Genomic DNA, 23,690 nt, shown 5'->3' on the forward strand with positions numbered 1-23,690 from the left:
TATATTTTCTCATATAATAAGTTTTTTTTTTCATTGGATCATACAAACAAAACTAAACATTATCCACCTCCTTCATAATTCATGCAGTAAATTAATATCGTTACCAAAATCTTCAAGTTGTATTTTTAATCTGTATTTTTTTTATATAATGAAATCATGTTTCTAATTAGTTTATAGCTAGAACTAGACGCCATTTTGTTTAAAATTACGGAACTCGAGTTGTAGATGCCCGTTGGACAGTTAAAGATTTACTATGATTTGTGAAAACATTAGTGTTTGAGTGTTCTTACCGTTAGCAATTTAATTAATTGTAAAAGAAGGTAAAGGTAATTTTGTTCTTGTCAGAAGTTGTAATACGTGATTTAGCACTGTATTAACCGGCATGATGTTTACCGGCTTCATTGTCAGTTTTACACTTCATATTAATATTAGGTACCAAATATATCAAATAAGACGTTTTTTATTTTTTGTTAGTTATTATATAGAAAATCACAAATGGACAATCAAAGAGAAAAGGATCGAGATCGCTCAAGACGGGGTGATAGACCGTCAAGATTTTCGGACGCTCCGAGAGACCGATCCAACGATCGAGACAGGTCAGAAGGAAAACGTTTGTTTGTATCCAATATTCCATACGAGTTTCGCTGGACGGAATTGAAGGATTTGTTCAAAGAAAAGGTTTGTTCGAGTGCATCATGAAATTACAATAAGCGTTATACTAATAATCTATATTTTAATATTTATTAAATTTCCAGGTTGGAGATGTGGCGTATGTCGAGCTATTTAATGACGAGAATGGAAAGCCAAGGGGATGTGGTGTAGTTGAGTTTATTAATTCTGAAGCTATGAAGAAGGCTCTGTTTGTAATGCACAGATATGAACTTAATGGCAGAAAACTTGTATTGAAGGAGGAAACTGGTATTTATTTCACTTTATGATATCTTTCTTATTATTATATATATTGTTATTATTTTACTAGTTTTTTGCGAGCTGGTCTGTGTAAATTTTTTTTAGAAACCCAATAATCTGTATTGTCCTGACCCTTGTCAACCTCCACATCTCGGGATCAACTAAATAACTAATGAGACAGTCAAATAAATAGACCAAAGAAAGGTTTTTTCTATTAATAATATTTTGTATATTCATTTTGTTTTATTTGTTGTCAGGTAGTGAAAGGAACAGATTAAATACTTCAAGATCAGGTGGTGGTGGCGGTGGTGGTGGAGGTGGTGGTGGCGGCGGCGGTGGAGGTGGCGGAGGAGGAGGAGGAAGGAATATGAGAGAAGATAAAGATGGGTATGATTTATTATAGTGTTTAGAGAGTTAATTTAAATATTCGATGTGATATATTAATAATTAATAAATATCTGTGATATTATGCACTAAAAGCATTTCTTGATTAATACATCTTTATTTATAATACAACACTATTTCACTTAATTCAAGATATCTAATATATATAATAATAATATATAATTTCTAATAACCAATGATAATGTGTCAATTCAATATTAAAGTGCTAAAACTCTGAAGCCACAAACATATTGTTGCTAGTCAAGGATTTTTCTTCAAATTAGGCGGGCATGTGTAGACACGGCATCACCATCAATTAGAACTTTTGATGTGAAACTTTAAAACTATATCTTGTAAGAATAAATTATAAGTGATTGATATTATTAATTTAATACTTCAGTTGGGGCCAAAACAAACCTAGGGAACCTGAAAATTACAACACATATGGTCTCAGCTTGCAGTTTTTGGAATCCATAAATGTGCAACCTCCACTAGTAAAGAAAGTATTTGTTGCAAATGTAAGTATCTATAATAATATTTAATGTTACAGAGATGGTATTAAATATATATTTTATCTAAATATCTTATAGAATAAGATTTAAATGTGCGTAATGTTGTAGCTGGACTACAAAGCAGACCGAGCAAAAATAAAGGAGGTGTTTAAAATGGCGGGAAAAGTACGCAATATAGATTTGGCTGTGGATAAGGATGGCAACAGTCGGGGATTTGCAGTTATTGAATATGATCATCCCGTTGAAGCTGTACAGGTAAGAATATTATTTTATTATTGACATTTGCTTAAATAAATTCTTTTTTGGTGTAAATTATCAGTACATTTCAATCTGTTTTAGGCTATTTCAATGTTCGACAAACAAATGCTATACGATCGCAGGATGACTGTTCGTATGGATAGGGGTGTGTCGGACAAGTCTGATCTCAGACTACCTGATGGACTAAAGAGTATCGGTGTGGGGCTCGGACCGAATGGAGAGCCACTAAGGGACGTTGCCAGAAATTTACCACAAAATTCAGCGCCAAATAACTTGAATATGGCAAATCCTGGCTCAACTATGGGCGGTGGAGTTTTAGGAGCCGTACCTACCACTAATGTCGCACTAAATGGTCTAGGAACCGGTCTATCTGCCAATCAATTGGGTACAAATGCGACACTAGGTGGAAGCCTAGGATTGCAGGTGAGATTGTAACTTTAAAAAAAAGATTGAAAGAAAAAGACAAAATAGATGACAAAATTTTATCTGTTCGCACAACTTTTTGTTTCTATTTTTAACGAGCGAAACGACACAAAAACCGAGGGAGACAATTTTTAGGCCCTAGGTCTCACCGGGCTGGGAGCCCTGCAGAACCAGCTCCTCCAGCAGGGCCTGACGGCCAGCGACCTGGCGACGGTGCTGAGCCAGGCGCAGGCCGGCAACTCGGGCGGCATGGCGCTGGGCGGCGCCGAGCTGGGCGGCGCGCACCCCGCGGCGCTGGCGGCCGGCGCGCACCCCGCGGCGCGCGCGCCCGCCTTCGCCCGCGACGGCGCCGCGCGCGACAAGCCGTCCGACATGGTCATCATCACCAACCTGCCGCCCACCGTCACGTGGCAGCTCATCCGCGAGAAGTTCAGCGAGTGCGGCGACGTCAAGTTCGCCGAGATGACGGCGCCCGACACCGCCATCGTGCGCTTCCACAAGGACTGGGACGCCGAGCGCGCCGTCAGTATCCTTTGAGCGCGCCCCCGTGCCCCCGTAGTCGCTCCGAGACGGAGACTGACCTCGACTCGTTTCCTTAACGTTGCACTCAGAAATGTTCGACAGGACCCGCATCGACGGTCGGACTATTGACGTTCGGTTCTTCTGAGACCCGCCTCCCGATCGGGTGAGTACAGTTTTCGGTTCCAGCAAAGTATCCTCAAACCGATGATAGCTTTCTGAGTTGTCAGACGAGACGGTAAATCACACGTGCCCGTCTGGAGCGGGAGATGATGTCTTTGTGGTTTTGCAGTTGCCCGTGACGTTAGGCTCGAGATCTGATTTAAAAAGTTGTCGTGTCTATGTTATCTATCATTAGGATACATTTTTGCCAAAAAATATTAACTGTAGTCGATCGAGCGAGACCAATAATATACAGTTAATTTGTGATCGTCGACTACTGAGTAGATTTTAATGTGAGAAAGCAGTAAAGATTCTTATCATCTAACACTATTCTCTGAATATCATTAATATAATATAGAAAGATCGAATCTGCTACAAAACAATTTGCCGGTAGAATTTGTATCTGAGTATCGATAAAAATTATTTATAATGCCCGATCGACTATTTTTCGACAAAACTGAAGTCAATTTATCAGTGTTATTCTCGACCGCCTGAAGCCGAAGTTTGGACAAAAATTTAAAGAAGAAGTTCTAACTAAAAATAGCTAAGTATTCTCCTATATGAAATAACAAAGTCGCTGTTGCTAATAAGTTAACTTTGACGTTAACGGCGTTACGTACTTCTAGCAATAATCGGAATTCCGTTACCGTCCGCCACCACGCTACAAGTCACTCTACCGCTAAACAGCAATACTTGGTATAGGCATGATGACAGTATTAAAGAATTAAAAATAAATGATTTTAGAGAATAAAGTATTTTAAAAGGATTCTAAAAACGATCCCATATTAATACACACATTGAGATTAATAAGATTTTTAATAAAATAAAAGTATAAAATTCTGCAATTGGCCATTTTATTTGAAACACCAATCAGAGCGAATGACGTCACGCCTCTATATCTATAACCGTTTCTCTTGAACAGTTGTTGTGTTTACGCGTTTCAAAATTATTTTGCGTCATTTAATTAGTTGAGTCGTTGATTATTCGCATTTTTGTGAAGGAAATAAAACATCCAAGATCTATCAACGATGGAACAAGGTTTTGTTAAGGCAAATTCCTCTAATTTGCCCAGGAGTTGTTGATGTTGGGAGAGTTTCTTTCATCAAATAAAGACTTGCTCATCTGAATTTCGAAATGTGAAGGCACTTGCGTTCATAACTGAAGAGACCAATGCGAGATAGGATTGAAGCCCGCTCATGACGCCTAGTGCAGTTTTGTTTTAATAATTCAAACCAAGCATCGTCATGCATTGACTGCCTTTTTTTTTTTCTTTTTTTTTTTTCGAGGAGGAAAGGCATTTACGCCTCCCGCCCGGAAGGCAGAAGGCCACCGTCCTACCCACTTAAACCTCTTCGTTTCCGTCCGTAAGTGAAATGTGTTCAGTCGGCGTTCTTATTTTGCGTACGTTGTCCACGTTTCTGCTCCATACAACAGTGTGCTTGGGACAGATGATTGGTAAACAAGCATTTTCGTTTTTACCGTAAGGTGTCTGTTATCCCAAGCCCTTGTACAGAGCCTCCCGAACGTAGAGGCTGCTTTGCCGATGCGGGAGTCGATCTCTGCATCAAGCGAGAGATTCGTTGCTCATGACCAAGGTCATGAGCGACGAAATAGAATATATGAAAAACCCTAATATTTTTACCAGTAAGAACTTTTAAGACAATATTTCATTTAGCTCCAATATTTTTTTTTTTTATATTTGCCGGGAGGGCAAATGACTCTACTCCATCTGAAGGTAAGTGGTAGTAGAGTCCAAACGCGACGACGGCCAGTACAGACGGGAAAAACGTTCTGCACTAGCCGCCTTCGCCTTGCCGGCCCGCAAGATGCCTCTTCACGCCTCGTTTGAAGGAACCCGGGTTGTAAGAGGGGGGGGAACACGTGAGCTGGTAATGAATTCCATTTTTTGGAAGTGCGACAAAGAAAGGAGTTGCCAAATTTCTTTGTTCGCGATGGAATTGATGTCACAGTTAGGCGGTGACATCGAGAACCAGCTCGCGTGGACTTAAGAAGGAAGGGGGAAGCAGGAATTAGAGAGAATAATTCCTCAGAGCACTCGCCGTGATACAGTCGATAGAAAGCGCTCAGTGCTGCTATCTCACGACGCAATTGTAAAGGTTCAAGGGTGTTTGTGACCTTTACGTCGCCAATAATGCGCACTGCACGTCGCTGCAACCGGTCCAAGGCCTCCAGTAGGTACTTAGCGGAGCTATCCCAAAGGTGCGAGCAATATTCCACGCAAGACCGTACCTGTGTTTTGTACAGCAGGCACAGTTGTTGTGGCGTGAAAAAACGCCGCATCTTGTTCCAGAACTTCGAGTTTCCGTGAAGCTGTTTTTATAACAGCCTCGATGTAATCCCTTGGACTAAGGTCGCAGCGAACGTCAATCCCCAGCACGATTTTGCTTTGTATCACCAGCGGAGTACCACAGAGGGAGGGAAGAGGGGGAAAATGCTGACTTTTTCGCTGTAAGAGCGCATACCTGTGTTTTCTTGGCATTAAACTCAACTAGATTATTAGAGCCCCATTTGGCGATGAGCTCTAATGTCCTATCGAGTTCAATGACAAGATCCTTCCGCCTCTCCTTAATTTCCGCTCGCCCAGCCACTGCGCGTCCGTGGTATCCACCATGCACTGTACTATCGTCTGCATAGCAATGTATGCAGACGATAGTACAGTGCATGGTGCATATCTCCCAAGAGAGAGCATATCATTGATATGCAAAAAAAAGAGTGTGGGAGATAGCACAGATCCCTAGGGGACCCCAGCATTCACTACATAGAATTGTGAAGCGCAACCATCAACTAAAATACGAAGGCTACGCTTGTGTAGGAAGCTGGCAATCCAGGTGCATAGCTGAGCAGGCAGACCATATGCCGGCAGCTTGGAGAGAAGACTTCTGTGCCAGACCCTGTCGAAAGCCTTGGAGATATCGAGGCTGACAGCCAACGATTCTCCATGCTTGTCGATAGCTTCACCCCAGAGGTGTGTTACGTACGCTAGAAGATCACCTGTGGACCGTTTTGGTCGAAACCCGTACTGACGATCATTAATTAGACAGTGATCTTCTAGGTAATGAATAGTTTATAATTAATAATTTTGGTCGAAACCCGTACTGACGATCATTAATACTGACTACTATATCTATACTAGTACTGAATTTGTGAATTTATATGTTTACGAATACTTCTATAAATTTAAATATATCAAATATATAATAAATCTCTGCCTCAATATGCAATTTCTTCAAAATGTTCTGTGACCATACTTTCTTTTAATTGCTTTTCACATTCTTTCTCTGGTTGGCATTCGAATGTATTTTTACACAGAGGGACCGCACACCACTTGTTAACTTTAGAATTTATTTTTAACCTTAGCAAATACGCAATATTTTCTGCCTTTCTTCGTTGAGTATAGACATAATACAACATTTACTGTCGTTTATTGAGGCGTGACGTCACGTGCAGGCACCATGACACTATATATATATATATATATAATTATATATATAATTGCATTTTCATTTAAAATAATTTTATTTCAATAATAAACTAACTGTTTACGCAACATATATATATAAAAATAAAATTATTTTCAGTAATAGTAGACGTGTACCTACATTATAGAAGGTTATTTCAAAATCAGTCATCATGCCTATTGTTGTGTTCCGGTTTGAAGGGTTGGTGAGCCGGTGTAGCTACTGGCACGAGGGACATAACATATTCGTTCCCAAGGTTGGTGGCACATTGGCGATGTAAGAAATGGTTAATATTTCTTATATCGCCAATATCTGACGGGCGGTGGTGACCAATTAACATCCGGTGGCCTATTTGCACGGCCGCCTACCTTTAACATAAAAAAACTCATTCGTAACAAATTAATTAATTAATTGTTAATTTTGAAGTTACCGATACCTTCGGCTTCAGCATTTCGGTCAAAGTCAAAGCCACAACTTCGGCATTATTTCTTCAGTCTCGTCAATAACTGTCTCGATGGGCATCAAACAACAGCTTTGTTAATTGCGTATGTTTCTTCCTTTATCTTCGGATTGCTTTTATAGACAAACTCCAACTTCTAAATCTCATATAATTTAACACTTTGTATGCATTCATTTTTCATTGCAATTAATCTGAATTTGATAGCACGATGATTGGTTTCTTTGGTATTCTTAAAATAGCAGTGCATAGCTAGCAGTACTGATAGAAAAATTGTTTTGTGTTCTCAATCAATGTGAAGTCAATAATTAATCGTCATTTTTATAATTTTAAAAATATAGTAAAACTTGCGTCAATATAGAATTCTAACCCGCAACTCGGGTGTCAAGGCCCGGCAACGACTAGTACTGCTGTTAACCTTTGAGGTCGGTCGGTCTAAATTTAATTTTTAAAGTTCTTTTGATATTTGCAACGTAGTTATTCTGAATATAGGAAGGTATACTGTCTGCCAAGCGGTGTAGCTTTTTTTCAATATTAATAATTGTTTGTTTTTACGTAGGATATACTCTGAATACACTGGTCTACAATATGCAAACTTTTTTGCCACACGAAAACACCAAAATTTGAATCTTCTATGGTCACCCAGTAATAATATATTAATAAAACAAAATTGACACGTCTGGTTTCTTTGTGGCATCAATACATTTATTTTAATAAAAAGTATAACAAATGTTTCTTTTAGACAATTATTTCCTTTAAAATAAATACAAAAATAAGATTCGTTGGTGTTTCTTGTGGGCTCTTTAAGTATCCTGAAGCAATCAGCTACATATCCGGACTCGCGTTTTCCGTTTTGATAATGTTTCTCTATTGAGAAAATGTACTGATGAAATCTCTCGCGTCGTTCGTCACTTATAAATAACCAAGTTTACTGGACAGAAATCCAGATAAAATGGGAAGACCAATATGAACATTTAGTTTCTGTTCAAAGTTCTTACCCTTCGCAAGTTCCCGTGTTTGTCGGCCAACAAATATTCCCTCTTTAATTTTTTCGACGTTTAGTTTAGGGAATGTTATCTTCATAAACGAAATACCGCTACCATCTTTATTCATAGCTTTCATTAAATTTTTCATGAGCTCGGTCTCATATGCAACTGTGGTAAAAATATGTTAACGCTCTTCTATTAATGGTGTTTATTTTCTTCCTTAATCTGCACATCCACACACAACGAAAACTGTCAGGGTTCTTAAACAGTCGTGGCAAATTGATAATCTAACAACCTTCAATAAATATAAATCAGTCGAAAACGGTTGTTATCTAGTTGATGACAACAAGAGCTAAAGTGAATATATGTATAGCTGTCACAGAAACTGGAAGTGACTGGAAAAAAGTAATATCATTTTTGTAACGAGGCAACGGCAACGCGAACAGCAGAAATCATAACAGAGTTCGTGTGGCAAAACAGTGTCCACCACTTCCCAGTGACGTTGTTAAAGAGTGGTGGGAAAATAAATTGTTTTTGTGTTTTCAGGGATGTGATAGTGAAGTTGGTCTCTTGGTCGAAAACCGGTTTCCATCATCGTCTTAGTACATCCGCTGCGTAACGTTCGGGCCGCTCCCTCTAGACACATATTTGTAATTAGGCTAGTTTAGAATAAGTCATGTCTTGTTTAACACGAGAATCTAATGAATGGGTTACAACTGCACGGCAAATTACACGGCACTAAACATCCATTGTCTCTCGACTCGGCTGCCGCTGGCTCGGCCCCGTCTGCGGCGCAGGCAGTGGGCGCACTCGGGGACGCTATCCCGAGACAGCAAACGATTGTTTCTTTCCTGGCGAACAGCATGTAACCTCGATTATACATTTCTTATTGACTTGTAACTGTTTTTGTGAAATTGTACATTCATTTGAACTTCAATAAAATAATATAGCTTACACTTTGAATTTTTGGTCCTTGTTATTTTCGTCCAAGAGGAATATGATTTCGAATAAGATTGAATGAAAGATTTTGATCTGCATATTCGGTAAGTGACTTACTCTCTTGTATCTTTGACACTGTCTATCAGTTAATTGTACGCGGTTTTTAGAGCGCGTTTGTAGTGACGTCAATAAACAAGTACAATAAAACTGTAAATCACCATCTACGGCAATATACTTTCACGTATCACCAATATGTCTAAACTCGTTTTAGCGTTTAACTCGTGTCTGTCTGATTGGTACGTATCCAGTTATTCCACGCACGCGGAGATTTGATATAAAAATACGTACTTGTTATATTTTCCTTCCTTTAATGACTATTCAAAAATCGTTGTGCGATGAACGCAAGTCTCGGTCGTGAAGGTAAATTGTAGTTGTATAGTTGTGAATACAACACGTGACAAATAACATAAACTGACCATTTGATCGCAGGACTTCAGCGTAAAAAAGTCGAGTTTGATCGATCGATCCTGCATTTGGGTAAGACTGACACATTTCGATAGTTTGTGTTAATGTTTTTATTGTTTTTGAAGGTGTGTGTTGTTAAGGGATGGCTAATTCTGACGAGGTTGACGCGTGTCGTTGTGAGAAGATACAATCTGTGCTCGAACGAGTCGCTCCAGCTCGGAAGAATTAAGAATTACGAAACTATAATTTTCAAGAGCGTCCAAACGTAAATGTATTGATTCGATATTTTAGCAACGTTAACATTGATTTGTTGACCGGGTGTCACGAGAGGCGCTTTAATATCAAGTCTAATGAATGCATCATTTGATATTTAGTTTGATTTTGCGTGAGTCTAAGGCTCTGGTGCATCGTCGACCGTCCCAACGTTTTGAAAATATTTCGAAGATGGAATAACGCTCCTTTGCGCTTCGTTGAGCTCCGTTGTCGACTCGTCTCGACAAAACTTTTAGTTTGAATGGTAAGTGTCCCAACTCTCAATCATGGAATTTGGAGATTTAATTTTGATTCACTGGGTATGCATGGATGTCACGCGTATATTGTTTATTCTCTTGGCAAAAATGTCGGGTACCAACTTGTTTATAGTTTACACCTTCAAAAATTACGGGTTGATTGGTCTGCGACACTCGTATTCCTCTCACCGGTTCATATCGATGCGATTTGGAAATATTTGCTAATTTTAAGTTCTCTTTTTTCAGAAAATAGTTCTTTCTATTGGTGCTTTGATATACCAGAAATATATGTCTAGATTATTATTAAAATTTACAACAGCGCTTCTGGAATACATTTTAAAATTCTCCAATATTTTTCAGATGAACGGATATTCTAAAAAACGGTTTCTAATGTTTTAAAACCGTAAAGTTGAAATGAATGGGATGTTGGCACAGAGAGAATGAAAGTTCTTAAACTTCTGCCGACTTACTATACCAGGTAAATTGTTGTCATTATACTTATTAGAATATCAAGCACGTCTTTCTTATTCTTGTTAGTAGTATGTCAAAACTATAAAAAAGTACTACAAAATGTCTCATGTGAACTCATCTTGATATCTTTCAAAAGATAACAGAGTTAACTTGATTTTATCATCATTGCATCTATAATAACAAAACCACGTCATTAAAACGTCATCGAACCCATGCTTTGTATAAAACAAAATCTGATAGTCGACATTCGGCTTTTAGCATTTTCTTCTTGTATTAAAAATTTTAACTAAAGTTTTGTTATACGTAACAATTTTACACATAAATAAACAATTATTTTAAAGTTTATTTAAAATAAAAAACCTTGCAGCCCGGATTTTTCATGACGAGTTTCGACGAGACATTGTAAATTACAACGTACGCTTTTCTTCGATGCGAAATTGTCATTATGATTGCAAATTGGAGCACTAAGTGACAATTATACGATTATAATAAAACATAACCTCGCCTAACCATGGTAAGTTTATACTACACTTTGTGATAAAAAGTCAACAATTAGTCCATGCATACATACGCATGACTCCATTAATCATTCGTATTAAACAAAATCTTTGATTTAGGTAGTTAGAAATTGGTTAGTCATATTACTTTCCCAATCGACCTTATCATACTGAAGATCAGGTTTTTAATGCGATATTCTGATTATAAGCTAATTCAAAAGGAATAACATTTTTATGCTTTCAACTTACGTTATGTTCATGCATCGTTTGGAATGTACTAATATGTTGATATGCAACTATTGATCTGTGATTGCTGTGGCTAATTTATTTTTATTTTTAGGTGCTTACAAAATATTAAAAGAAGAGGCAGAAGAAGCGATTACTCCAATCCATTAAATTAATAAACGTGTGTTATTAAATTATAATAAATTAAGTTTATTTTTACATTTACTTTGACTTATTAAAAGTTTTCAATTCACAAATTTTAAAATGTCCAAGTGCTTTCACGATCGTATAGAAGATAATTTTAAGAATTACTACCAGGAACTCCATGATGGATATAATAGAGCAGCCGATACATAAGTTAACGACGCCTCCGCTTCTCACTAAAACAAGACAACTTTATGTATTCAAATATCGTCCGTCGCGAATTTCTCTTACAAAAGAAAAATAACTTACACAAGATGTCATAAGAGCTGAAGATGACATCTCTCACGACTCTGACTTTTGGGAATGATGTGATTTTTATTATTAATTTGTTGAATCCCGTTTTAGGTTCAAAATCCTCTGTATCTTTATAGTAGAGGTCGAACGCGCAGGAGCTGAGGCAGCCACACTCGCGAGCCGAGCGCGCCAGCTCTTCGTCGTTGTGGAACTTTCTTAATGTTTCGTTTGAACTTTTTAGACCAATTATTTCTTTTTTATAGTGCAAAATACACTTCAGCTCCGTTATGTAGCATATACGTTCATGATCTGTGAAACAAGTTATAATTGAAATCATCAAATATCTAATAGTGACATTATTGAAATTGTGATAAAATGTGATAACACTAACGCACAATTATTACACTAGTTCAAAAATCAGAGTCGCACATGTATGCACTGTTTACAATAAATTATTTATTAAAACTTGGCTACTTATTATTTCATATTATGTCAATGCAAATTGTCACATTCTTGTTGGTACTGTAATAGTCATAATATATTTATAGGTATATAAAAAAGTCCCGACTAACTGATTTTATCAACAGCAATATAATGGAAACTTAAAATTTGGGTAAAAACAATATATATTTGTAATGTAGACGCGAACTTAGACAAGATTTTGAGGATTTTTAGCACTAAACTGGTCCTTTTTTCTTTCTTTAACTTTATTTAATGGACCTGTTTAATGTAAAAAAAATTTCAACGCTTTAAAAGATTGTTAAAATTTTATATATCTCAAATTTTATATATCAAAAGAACGCACGTCTCACTTCAAATGTGTCTTACCAAATGTTTTTACATAAAATTATTTGATTGTAATAAATTGAAACTCAGAAAACGTGTAAAGTGTTCTTAAGCCGTTAAGCTGGACTACGGATACAAGGCTTAGCTCCCTCCGCTCAGCGCGCAAAAAATAGTTTTAATGAAATTGAAGTAAAATATATTGAGAAGCTACTTCAATGATTTATCTTTATGTTAGAATGAATCTTAGTTATAAATTGTGCGAATAGCGCATATCTGTAGAAATATAATGATATCGGCTGCATTACCTCAGACCTGAATAACGACATTATAATTAAAATAACTAGAATACCATTTCTAGATGAGTTAACTTTTACGTTATAATAAACTATTGGACTTTATTATTTTTATTACGTTTATTACTTAATTTTACTATTTAGTAGGGTATATACCAAAAACGGTGAAACTGACTTATTTGTAAACAAAAATTTACCCGATTTGCATTTTTTAATAAAAAAAATGACTCATCCTGCGTCTATTTAGGAAAATAATTTGCATAAATCCTATCTAAGTGCCCATTTATGTTACTTAAATTTCGTGCCGTTAATATACCTAGTGGCTTGTAGAAATGCGGCACGCAGCCGCAAAGTTTCAGGATCATCTTGATTCTACATTCTAACATGCAATGACTGTATGAATAAATAGGATATCTTTTGCTTATAGGCTCATTAATGAATCTGCAATAAAAAAAATATTAGTTAGTAAAATTCCCACAGCTCAGCAAATGCATCGTATATGCATAGCATGAGGACGAATTTTATTCGACTTATTTACACAATATTATGACTTCTCGCTTGTAATCGCGTCTCGCACTAGCTCGCTCACCATTCCTACCTTTTTAATAAACAAAACACTTCTCGGTCATAATATAAGACGCCATTTTTTAGCGTTAACTCTTGAGTCTCCGAGATTGCTTAGTGATCGTTCAAAAACTTCGACAACGTTTCGACGGCTTGTCAAAACTGTAACCTGGCTACCATTTACATGGAGTTAGCGATTAATATTGTAGAAACGATTACATTCCATTCTATCACTTTGAATGATTGTCAACTTGTCTACGACTTTTCTATTAGTTTCTTTGACCATGTGACTTAACGTTGAGATGACGTCATGCTCATACATTTGATTAGTTTTCTATTAGCGGTTACGATTGTAGAATGTCAACTTGGCTAAGGCAACTGAACACTGCAACACAAATGTTGCTTTGCGGTAAAATAACCTATCGGAGCGGGTAACGTTGCGGATTATATTAATCCAGGCGGATACTACCTGCATTTTCGTAGATAAAGTGATTTATAATGCAGTGAGTCCGATATCCTGCTACTCCAAACAGACAAGCCAAATGAGATTATCCCCTCCACGTCGAAACCGAACGAGGATGTTGTACTCGTCGTTACTTCGTCGGGGCTGTGGATGAAAACCTGCAAATGATATCGAATATATACGAGCTTACTGTTCGGTATTTAATATACTTACAGTTTCAAATTAAATAATCAATAATAATCCTGACTAACACGCAAAGATGGCATGTGCATTTCAACCGAAGATAGCGAGGTCGCGAAATATCGTCGAGTTTTCATGTGCTTAATCTATTATAATAAATATAAATAATCTTAATTGTTTTATAAATAATCTTGTGCTCGGCTATATAGCAAACCATCGTGAGAAATCTCGAATAAAGTTCTGTCACATGTACACGGATTATGGTCGTAGGGACTTTAACTTTTTAGTATTAGTGTTATACTACTTGAGACTGGTAATAGTTTATTTCAAGTTTTTTAACGGGGATTCAAACATCACACGATGAGTAACAATATGTATATTAATCGTGAAGGCGTCAAATCGAGGCGTGAAGAGGCATCTTGCGGGCCGGCAAGGCGGGGTGGCTAGTGTAGAACATTCTCCCCGACTCTACTGGCCGTCGTCGCGTTTGGACTCTACTACCACTTACCATCAGGTGGAGTAGAGTAGTTTGCCCTCCCGGCAAATATAAAAAAAAATTGGTCCCCGAAATCCGGAAGACGCGTGCCGAGGGCGGAGATGAGGTCTAGCCAACTAGCTTCCGCCGCCGCTTAAGACGCGTTCAGTTATTTTGTTTTATTGTAAAACTCGCGATACATTTGTTATTGTAGCAGTTGACATTTTTGCCGTAATATATATATATGTATTATATAATTATCTGCTTTCCAATCAAATTTGAATAAACTTTTTTGTTAAGTATGATTTGAAAAATAACATTTGATATTTAAAGGTTAAATTAAAAGTATTTGTATGTAAGCTGAACAAGTTCGGAATGAAGATTCGGCTGCTCAGGCGGCTTTTCACAACGGTTGACCCGTTGTATCTACTCTTCGTCCGCAGTGCAAGCTCCAAGGCAAAGGCCTATATGCATTGTCAGCCGAGGCCCACCCAGCAAAAATAATATGACTAACCGCTTCGGTGCTTCAAATGTCAAAGTGAAAGGAGCTTTGGATCTCTTTTTTTTACTTGAGTGCAAGCCGTCATTTTATATTTAAGACCAGATCTTTTAAATCATCATCAATCATCTTTTAAACAATTTAAGCATAGTTACTGGGTAATGATTACTTACTTGGATTAAGTATTATAATCGAAAAAGTCACCTAGTTATACGAGAAATTATAATACGATTTTTTTCGATGGAAATCCGACCTGAATATCTTTTGAAAATTGAATGTTTTGTTTTATTCCCTCCCTAAAACGACAATTTTCATTAAGGCACATTCACCTAGCTGAGTTTAAAACAATTCTTATAAAATATTATTTTATAGAATTTCTAACCATAAAATACGAACACACCAGTTATACATTTGGGAGTATTTACATATCTTTTTGTCATATCTTTGATTTGTGTTATGTAAAGACTAAAATAATTAAAAATTAATGTGAAAGTATAAGTAGTAACTTCTGATATTAATAAGAGTTTTGTTCACTAGATATCGCTACAGAGGGAATCTTAATGAGATATTTGGGCCCACCTTAATTGACGCTATAAACATAATATTCTACCGCCGCTATACTTACTTAGCATTGTTGTACTCCGGTTTGGAGAGCCAATGTAACAAGGGGCGTAACATCTTAGTTCTCAAGGGGATGCATTGCAAATCTAAAAAATGGTTATTATTTCTTACTTCACCAATGTCTAGGGACTGTGGTGAACATTTACAATCAGGTGGCGCGCTTGACTGGTATACGCCTACCAATTTAATAAAAAAATTAACATATTTTTTTTAACAATTCTTTATTTTTAATAGCATATCTCAAAAAGTAATTTAAAGCAAAATAATATGGTAATTGTATGTTAAAACATTAAAAATATATATATCTAATATCGGTTATAACGCTATAATACAATATATCTTATAATATTAAATAGGCGATTCTTGTATATATATTATTTAGCTAAGGATTTGCTGTTATTTTAAGTTTAAGTGTGTTTCTAAAAGAAATGTTCGAAACGCAAAATATTGTTTAATTTTTTAATAATGTTTATACGGTCAAATCTCGATCACTGCGCGAAAACTTGTTTTTTTTTGAGCTAAGTTAGTTCCTTGACTTGCCTCTAAGGAATCACTGTTAATAGATATGTCATAAAATAATCTTGAAATAAGCAAACTGTCACATTGTTTAGGTATAGAATAAATTTCAGCGAACGTTTTTCATAAAGCTATCAATAACTGCAATAGAATTTAAAAGAAAAAAACTCTAAGCTAAAGGCCTCCTCTCCTCAAAAAAAGGAGAGGAGGCCTTTAGCCCAGCAGTGGGACATTCACAGGCTGTTACGGACGGATACTCTCGCACCTTGTAAATATTTGAAAAATTCGTTATCTCAGTAACGAAATTCGCTTCAAATACAGAAAGCTCTATATTACTTTTCACGTAAGTTGGCGCTCCAGTATTCCAGTGGCTGTAATAGAAAAACAGAACAAAGTTACATGGGACTTGTTATACTTCGTTTTTGTTTCTTTTATGAACACATGTACCATTGCACACTTTCTAGCCAAACTCTGAATTTTAATACATTAGTCTGTAAAATATACGTCCTTCATTTTTCATTTATTTTAAATAGAAGATTAAATAGAAGGGGAAGGAATAACCTTTATAAAAAATGTACAACATTTCAATGTTTTTGTGTTAACTGGCCATGTTATCTACCATTTTAATATATATTATCTATTATTAAAGGGTTTATATCTACATTGAAATCAGCGCTAATACAAATAGTGCTTACTGAGGTTTGTCATATATCGCAACATTGGAATTAATCACGTGGCACATGCCCATTTCCGTCATGGCTGCATCCACAGTAATCGACCAGTTCGTATTAGTGGTCAGCCATGTGTTTTCAAATTTCCTGAACATTGAGGCCGCCAATGTCGCGTAATCTTTCGGATGAATTAGCTGTCAAATTGGAGAAGATGAATTTGGTTACCGATCGCTTGGACCGCGCACTTTTTGATTATTATTTTGGGAAAATTACAATAACTATCCATTACAATTAAATGATAAAATGTCTTGTTTTTGCTACATTTGTAACCCCTAAACATCTCAAGAGGAGAGGAGTACCTATAAGTATGCAAATTTTATTTAGTTATTCGGTATAATTTATTTCTTATCACCATTAAAACTTACCGGGATTACATCTTCCGGAGCATTTAAGTCCATATATTCCAAAGTGTCCAGCGCAGCTTGCGATATTGCCCATAAATATCCCTCCACGTGTAATCCCGTGTAATTATATGTTTGGCTGTAATTATTAGTTTTTGTAATTATTAATATATTCGTGTCATATGCATTTTCATTAAAAACTTACTTGATGTACGTGTGAAATTTTTTTACGTCTGGTTTGTAAAGCGGACAAAGCGTAACTGCAGGGTATGAAATATTCCAGTCGAAGTAGTTCATCTCGACGCTCATCACGGTTGGCGCCGCCTGGAAATAATTAATATTTTATTCATAAACACTCGGGTGTGTTCGATGAGATATCTCATCGGCGACATCTCAGGGAAGTTTCCTTATTCTCAAATTTTAGTTTTTGGTTTATGCCTAAGCGCCTTTTTTGCTCGCGGCAAGGAATTACCGTAAACAAAAAAAGACTAAAAATACCGCGAAAGTTTTAGATTTTTACCTAAAAATACTAAGTACGAATTTCTAAATACGCAATTACAAATTAAACAATTATATTTTAAAAATATAAAAACAATGAAGTCAACCCCAATATTTTCATCAAATGATGAATCATTTTTTTATTTTAGGTGATGAATTGTAATTTTTTGTGTTTTTTTAATGTCATAGGCAGGCGGACGAGCAAATGGGACACATGATGGTAAGTGGTCACCACCACCTTTAAACATTGGCGATGTAAGAAATAATAACAATTCCTTACATTTCCAATGCGTCAGTAACTTTGGGAACTGAGATGTCATGTCCCTTGTGCCTGTAGTTACACTGGCTCACTCACCCTTTGAACCGGAGCAACAATACTAAATACTGCTGCTTAGCGGCAGAATGTCTGATGGTTGTTAACCACCAAGATGGGCCTACACAAAGCCCTACCACCAGGACAACAACAATATAACAAATATGCTCACCTACGTTATATAAAGAACTTCAGTGCAAAATTTTATACCTACAGGCCTACCTGCTACCCGCTCAGGCTGTTTAGTCTTAGTAAGTCAGTGTTACAGTTTTATTAAGTATGTGTTTTTAAAACATCTTTTTACCTTCTGTTAAGTTAAATATATATAAAACACTTGCTTTTTAGAATTTTAGGTCATAGCCCTATTGTTATAATATAGGTTATTGTTATAATAAGTAAATATTATCCCGAAAACTTACGATAAATCTTCTATACTGCACATTTAGTAGCAGCGCCGCAAGTATCACGCATGCCACAAAGTTTCCTATCCAGAAAAGCCTGTGAATTAAAACTTTACTTGAATGAACAATGTTGGAAGAAAATAATTCAGTACATGAAACCTTAGTACGGTTTATATCGTTTTTTTTTATATGCCCCGGGATGGCAAATGACTCTACTCCACCTGATGGTAAGTGGTAGTAGACTCCAAACGCGACGACGGCCAGTACAGTCGGAATGAATGTTCTGTACTAGCCGTCCCCGCCTTGCCGGCCCGCAAGATGCCTCTTCACGCCTCGTTTGAAAGAACCCGGGTTGTAAGAGGAGGGGAACACGTGAGCTAGTAAGGAATTCCATTTTTTGGTAGTGCGACAAAGAAAGGAGTTGCCAAATTTCTTTGTGCGCGATGGAATTGATGTCACAGTTAGGCGGTGACATCGAGAACCAGCTCGCGTGGACTTAAGAAGGAAGGGGGAAGCAGGAATTAGAGAGAATAATTCCTCAGAGCACTCGCCGTGATACAGTCGATAGAAAGCGCTCAGTGCAATCTCACGACGCAATTGTAAAGGTTCAAGGGTGTTTGTGACCTTTACGTCGCCAATAATGCGTACGGCACGTCGCTGCAACCGGTCCAAGGCCTCAAGTAGGTACTTAGCGGAGCCATCCCAAAGGTGCGAGCAATATTCCACGCAAGACCGTACCTGTGTTTTGTACAGCAGGCACAGTTGTTGTGGCGTGAAAAAACGCCGCACCTTGTTCAGAACTCCGAGTTTCCGTGAAGCTGTTTTTATAATAGCCTCGATGTAATCCCTTAGACTAAGGTCGCAGCAACGTCCATCCCCAGCATGGCGATTTTGCTTTGTATCATCAGCGGTGTGCCACAGAGGTAGGGATGAGGGTAAAATGGTGACTTTTTCGTCGTGAGAGCGCATACCTGTGTTTTCTTGGCATTAAGCTCAACAAGATTATCAGAACCCCATTTGGCGATGAGCTCTAACGTCCTATCGAGTTCAATGACAAGATTTTCCCGCTTCTCCTCAGTTTCCGCCCGCCCAGCCACTGCACGTCCGTGGTATCCACCATGCACTGTACGATCATCTGCATAGCAATGTATGTTCCCAAGAGAGAGCATATCATTGATATGCAAAAGAAAGAGTGTGGGAGATAGCACAGATCCCTGGAGGACCCCAGCATTCACTACATAGAATTGTGAAGCGCAACCATCTACTAAAACACGAAGGCTACGCTTGTGTAGGAAGCTGGCAATCCAGGTGCATAGCTGAGCAGGCAGACCATATGCCGGTAGCTTGGAGAGAAGACTTCTGTGCCAGACCCTGTCGAAAGCCTTGGAGATATCGAGGCTGACAACCAACGATTCTCCATGCTTGTCGATAGCTTCACCCCAGAGGTGTGTTACGTACGCTAGAAGATCACCTGTGAACCGTTTTGGTCGAAACCCGTACTGACGATCATTAATTAGACAGTGATCTTTGAGACAGTGATGTAGCTGATTTCTGAGCGGTGGCAGCGAAGGTTGGCAGAAATTGTTTTGCACAGACTTGGTCAGACGCCAGAAGCTACGGGAGCCCCTAGGATGCGAAAAAAGGTCATGACCAATCTGTACAATGCGCTGTGCATCCGCTCTCGTGTATGCCTTCCTACAGAACTTGGAATTTTTATTGTAGTTTGCTTTCAGTGAGTCAATGTTAGATGCCCCGCTAATGCAGCCGTTGATCCACGCGCGATATGCCGCCTGCTTAGATGATACAGCGTCGGCACATTCACGAGTGAACCAACGGTTACGCGTACCCCTATTGATGAGATCTGAGCTAGGAATGTAGTATTCCATTCCTAACATGATCTCATCAGCAACAGCAGCGGCACTAGCTGTCGGGTCATTCCCACTGAAGCAACGTTCCTTCCAAGGGACTGACGCATAGTAATCGCGCATACCGTCCCAATCTGCCGACTTATAGTGCCAAACGCGACGTTTGCATACCGCTGATGGCGGCAGCTTGGCCTGTGGCACTTTGGTAGATATAAGGCCGTGATCGGAAAAACCAAGTGGAGCTTGAACCACAAACTGATATTCCACCGGGTGAGAAGTCAACAGAAGATCCAGTAGAGAAGGCGCTTGCCCATCAATGTCTGGGATCCTGGTGGGCTGATCAACCAGTTGGGTCAAGTCGTGTGTGAGAGCAAAAGCATGAGCAGTTCTTCCAGCATGGTCAGTTTTGAGGGATTTCAACCATGATTCATGGTGAGCATTAAAATCCCCCAAAAACACCAATTCCGCGTTAGGAAACTGCTCTTGCGCAGCATCTGCCACCCGACTAAGATGGTCAAATAATCGGCTTGTCTCCAAGTCACCATTGTGGGATCTGTAGAGGCACACGTAGACTCGACTCTGACGAACCAGGTCCACACGTACCACCAACATGGAGAAGGAAGGGTCCTCCAAGCAGCGCAATCGGTGACAACAAACATCCGCCCTGACGAACAAGCATACTCCGGCTTTCGCTTTAAAAGATTCTTCAAGCATGTAGCCGGGATAGTTAAGATAGCTGGTGTCGGCAGGGCGGAGTATTTGCGTCTCCGTGAGAAACAACATTTCTGGCCGTGCTGTCTCGAGATGGTGGTGGACAGCGTTGAGGTTAGCGTGGAGTCCTCGGATGTTAGAGAACTCGACCTCAAACAGCGTGGGTATGGTGGGGGTGTGCACCGCTGAAGGACCGTTATTTCTTAGTTGCGCTACCATTTCGGAAAATAAGGAAAAGAGACATGAAGCGAGCGACATGTTGCCACGATAGGGGTGGGCAAAGTATGGAGGCGTGTTTCCCCAAATGGTTGCCAAAAAGGAAAAACCTACTGATCCGCCGGACGGAAGGGCCCCCGAACCCCCCCGGAAGTGGCCGCCGGGACCCCACCTTCCGGTCACCAACCGGCACGACGGTCCACCCCGAGATTATGCGTGGCCTGGTGGGGCAGCCTCGCAAGCTGGTTAGGCACGCTCGGGCCCCTGTACTATGCCACGGGCGGCCAGCGGAACAGCCGTTTCTTCAGGTCTCCCTGTCCGGCAGGTCAATACAGTTTCCCCCGGCATTGGTTCAACAGCCGTCTACACTGGACCAACACCCATCGCGTCAATACTCGCTCGGGCACTGGCTGTACACGCTGGCTGACCTCGAAACGCGGCTGCAAGCCACTTCACGAGTTTTTCACCATGCGTACGGTGGTAACAAGCCAGGCGGATATTAGCATCCTACCACCAGATGAGTAGATGGTCGCTCAGATATCCCTTAGTCGCCTCTTACGACACCCATGGGAAAGAGAGGGGCAGTGAAATGTATTCTTTCTCCGTCACTGCACGGACAAAAATTTTAGTTTTATATTGTAACTTACTTTTCCAAACAATGTATACGCTGTTTTACTAAGTAGGACAGTCCGTGTGTCGTCGAAGTGGTTAATTCGTTTCGTATATATTTGACAAGGTTTTGTTTGTGTTTTGTAAGCGTCCTGTTGTAATTATAAAGTTTTCTTATATTTTTAAAACCTATTTTATTTTCTTTTACACGATGATGACGTTTTAACTTCATTTTTATTAATTGGACATATTCTTTACAGTGTTTACTCGGCAGGCCGTAAACTTTTACTACTTATGGGCAGCCTTGTAGATAAGTGATTTCAAAAGCTTTTATAAGCGGATCTGATAGAATTTAACTAATGGTATACATATTCAAGCGCTCAACAATGAATAAGTACTTATTCAATAACATGAATTTGTAATGATGTTGTAGACAATTTAGTTATTTAGGATAGTGTATCTGATGAAATTATACAAAAATGGTACGGAGTTTGTAGAGTTAAAAGTATAGATTTATATTTTATTAACTCTTTGTAACATTAATAATATTTTCTTTTTTTCTTTTGGGTGCATAAATAATTTATAGTATTATAAAAATGTAAATTGTCTGTTTGTAGAAACATCACGCGAAAACTATTAGACCGATTTTGTTGAAACTTCTTGTGCTTAAAATTTTTTGGTTAGACATAAAACTGGTATTATTATTTTATATAAAGGATTCGGTATCTTTTTCTAGTAGAGCATGAAGTGAAAATATAGACCGATTGATTATATTATTGGGAATATTTTTATGGAGAGATTATACGAAATTACAGCACACACTCTTAACACTCTTAGTTTTATATTTAGTTACTAAGTATGTGTTTTGTTTTATAAATTGTGAAATAACTTAAAATGCTCGCGTTAAACAAAAACATAACAGTTGTATATGACAATCAAGATTATGAACTGGGAACAATCATCTTTTAGCAATGAATATTCATGACTAGTGTGTAAATAGACCTTAATAGTGTATGATAACTTCGGATTTTACGCTTATGCCTCGACTATGTCTGGGTGTGTAGGCTTGCCGTCATATCGGATTATGAGATTTAGGGACTAGAGAGTGCACCGATGTTTACGCACACTTTTGTACACTATAGTACATAGCATATAATATTATAGTGCTTTCTATATTAAAGTTAAAAAAAAGGAGATCAATTATATCTCTCTGTCTAGACTAGATGCTTCTAGTCTAGAGAGAGAGATATAATTGATCTCCTTTTAGTATTATTACACCTGACTTACTTACTTTAATTATATAACGGAAGTGTAACAGCTATTTACTCCATGTAACCTAATTCATGACAAAGCCCTTTGTATAAAATAAACGAACTAAGAATATACTCATTACTCGTTGACGTATTTATTTATAATATTACAATCTAATGGAATATCGATATCTCTATTGAGCAGTAATGATGCCTGATTTGATGTATTACGTTAACGATAAACAAAATAAGCGTTGTGTTATTTTGATTGCTCCTGACTTTTTTCATCATGTCATCGTCAAGTGTTCATGTTCATCAAAATATAAATGAATATGAATTAAAAGTAAAGAATTCTTACGAATCGATGTTGATGACAACTAAAACGGAATTTGATTTTGAAAACTAAATTTTCTTAGCTTTCTTATTAAGGTAAGCCTCAATATAGGCCTCCTGCTTTTGCGTATTTTACTTTACCTTATTTTATTATATCCGCGAATCAAATCCATTGAGAAAGAAAAAATTTAAGCACACTGTATTACTAAATCGCTGGTAATTAGGCTAATAAAAATAAATAACATTAATAAGAATAAAATTCTAATTAGATATAGTCAATTTGTTCTTATCATTAATAATATGATTTTACAAATTGACTTTACGATTATTTCAACATCGGGGTCGTTGTAGTGCATCATAGGGTAGTGATATTTGAATATTGAATGTGCCAT

At 37.9% G+C, this 23,690-nt stretch overlaps 2 protein-coding genes across 5 annotated transcripts; one reads left to right on the forward strand and one right to left on the reverse strand.

Moving 5' to 3' along the window:
• Positions 1-168: 168 nt before the first annotated feature.
• LOC126773127 (heterogeneous nuclear ribonucleoprotein M-like) lies at positions 169-11,846 on the forward strand. 4 transcript variants are annotated; one of them, XR_007669718.1, is made up of 13 exons: positions 169-320; positions 475-678; positions 756-918; positions 1,167-1,296; positions 1,694-1,811; positions 1,914-2,060; positions 2,145-2,486; positions 2,622-3,012; positions 3,098-3,171; positions 10,363-10,480; positions 10,841-10,987; positions 11,311-11,376; positions 11,745-11,846. XR_007669718.1 is itself a non-coding variant. In XM_050493749.1 (10 exons), the coding sequence occupies exons 2-9, from the start codon at positions 496-498 to the stop codon at positions 3,151-3,153; spliced, it is 1,530 nt and encodes a 509-aa protein (XP_050349706.1). In that variant the 5' UTR covers positions 169-320; positions 475-495; the 3' UTR covers positions 3,154-3,171; positions 8,636-9,052. The 4 variants fall into 4 exon arrangements, 3 of the variants coding, with proteins under 3 accessions (XP_050349706.1, XP_050349707.1, XP_050349708.1); XM_050493749.1 differs by lacking the exons at positions 10,363-10,480; positions 10,841-10,987; positions 11,311-11,376; positions 11,745-11,846 and adding an exon at positions 8,636-9,052; XM_050493750.1 differs by lacking the exons at positions 10,363-10,480; positions 10,841-10,987; positions 11,311-11,376; positions 11,745-11,846 and adding an exon at positions 8,636-9,052 and having other exon boundaries at positions 173-320; positions 486-678.
• On the reverse strand, positions 11,411-23,690 carry LOC126773465 (sodium channel protein Nach-like). The gene is made up of 11 exons (XM_050494416.1): positions 23,617-23,690; positions 21,754-21,867; positions 18,333-18,411; positions 17,308-17,426; positions 17,127-17,241; positions 16,726-16,895; positions 16,296-16,401; positions 13,746-13,897; positions 13,029-13,153; positions 11,649-11,942; positions 11,411-11,575 (listed from the first exon to the last, which is right to left on the reverse strand). The coding sequence occupies exons 1-11, from the start codon at positions 23,688-23,690 to the stop codon at positions 11,418-11,420; spliced, it is 1,506 nt and encodes a 501-aa protein (XP_050350373.1). The 3' UTR covers positions 11,411-11,417.

Source organism: Nymphalis io, chromosome 14 (assembly GCF_905147045.1).
Source record: "Nymphalis io chromosome 14, ilAglIoxx1.1, whole genome shotgun sequence".
In the NCBI taxonomy this organism is placed as follows: domain Eukaryota; kingdom Metazoa; phylum Arthropoda; class Insecta; order Lepidoptera; family Nymphalidae; genus Nymphalis; species Nymphalis io.

Bases quoted from the DNA above. Each gene is read 5' to 3' on its own strand.
- LOC126773127 (XM_050493749.1), top strand. From the start codon at position 496: ATGGACAATCAAAGAGAAAAGGATCGAGATCGCTCAAGACGGGGTGAT. The intron at 1,297-1,693 runs GTATGATTTATT...TTAATACTTCAG, and splicing joins ATGAGAGAAGATAAAGATGG to TTGGGGCCAAAACAAACCTA. The intron at 2,487-2,621 runs GTGAGATTGTAA...GACAATTTTTAG, and splicing joins GTGGAAGCCTAGGATTGCAG to GCCCTAGGTCTCACCGGGCT.
- LOC126773465 (XM_050494416.1), bottom strand. From the start codon at position 23,690: ATGGCACATTCAATATTCAAATATCACTACCCTATGATGCACTACAAC. The intron at 17,427-18,332 runs GTAAGTTTTCGG...AATTATTTCCAG, and splicing joins TGCAGTATAGAAGATTTATC to GCGGCGCCAACCGTGATGAG. The intron at 16,896-17,126 runs GTAAGTTTTAAT...CCAATTTGACAG, and splicing joins CTCCGGAAGATGTAATCCCG to CTAATTCATCCGAAAGATTA.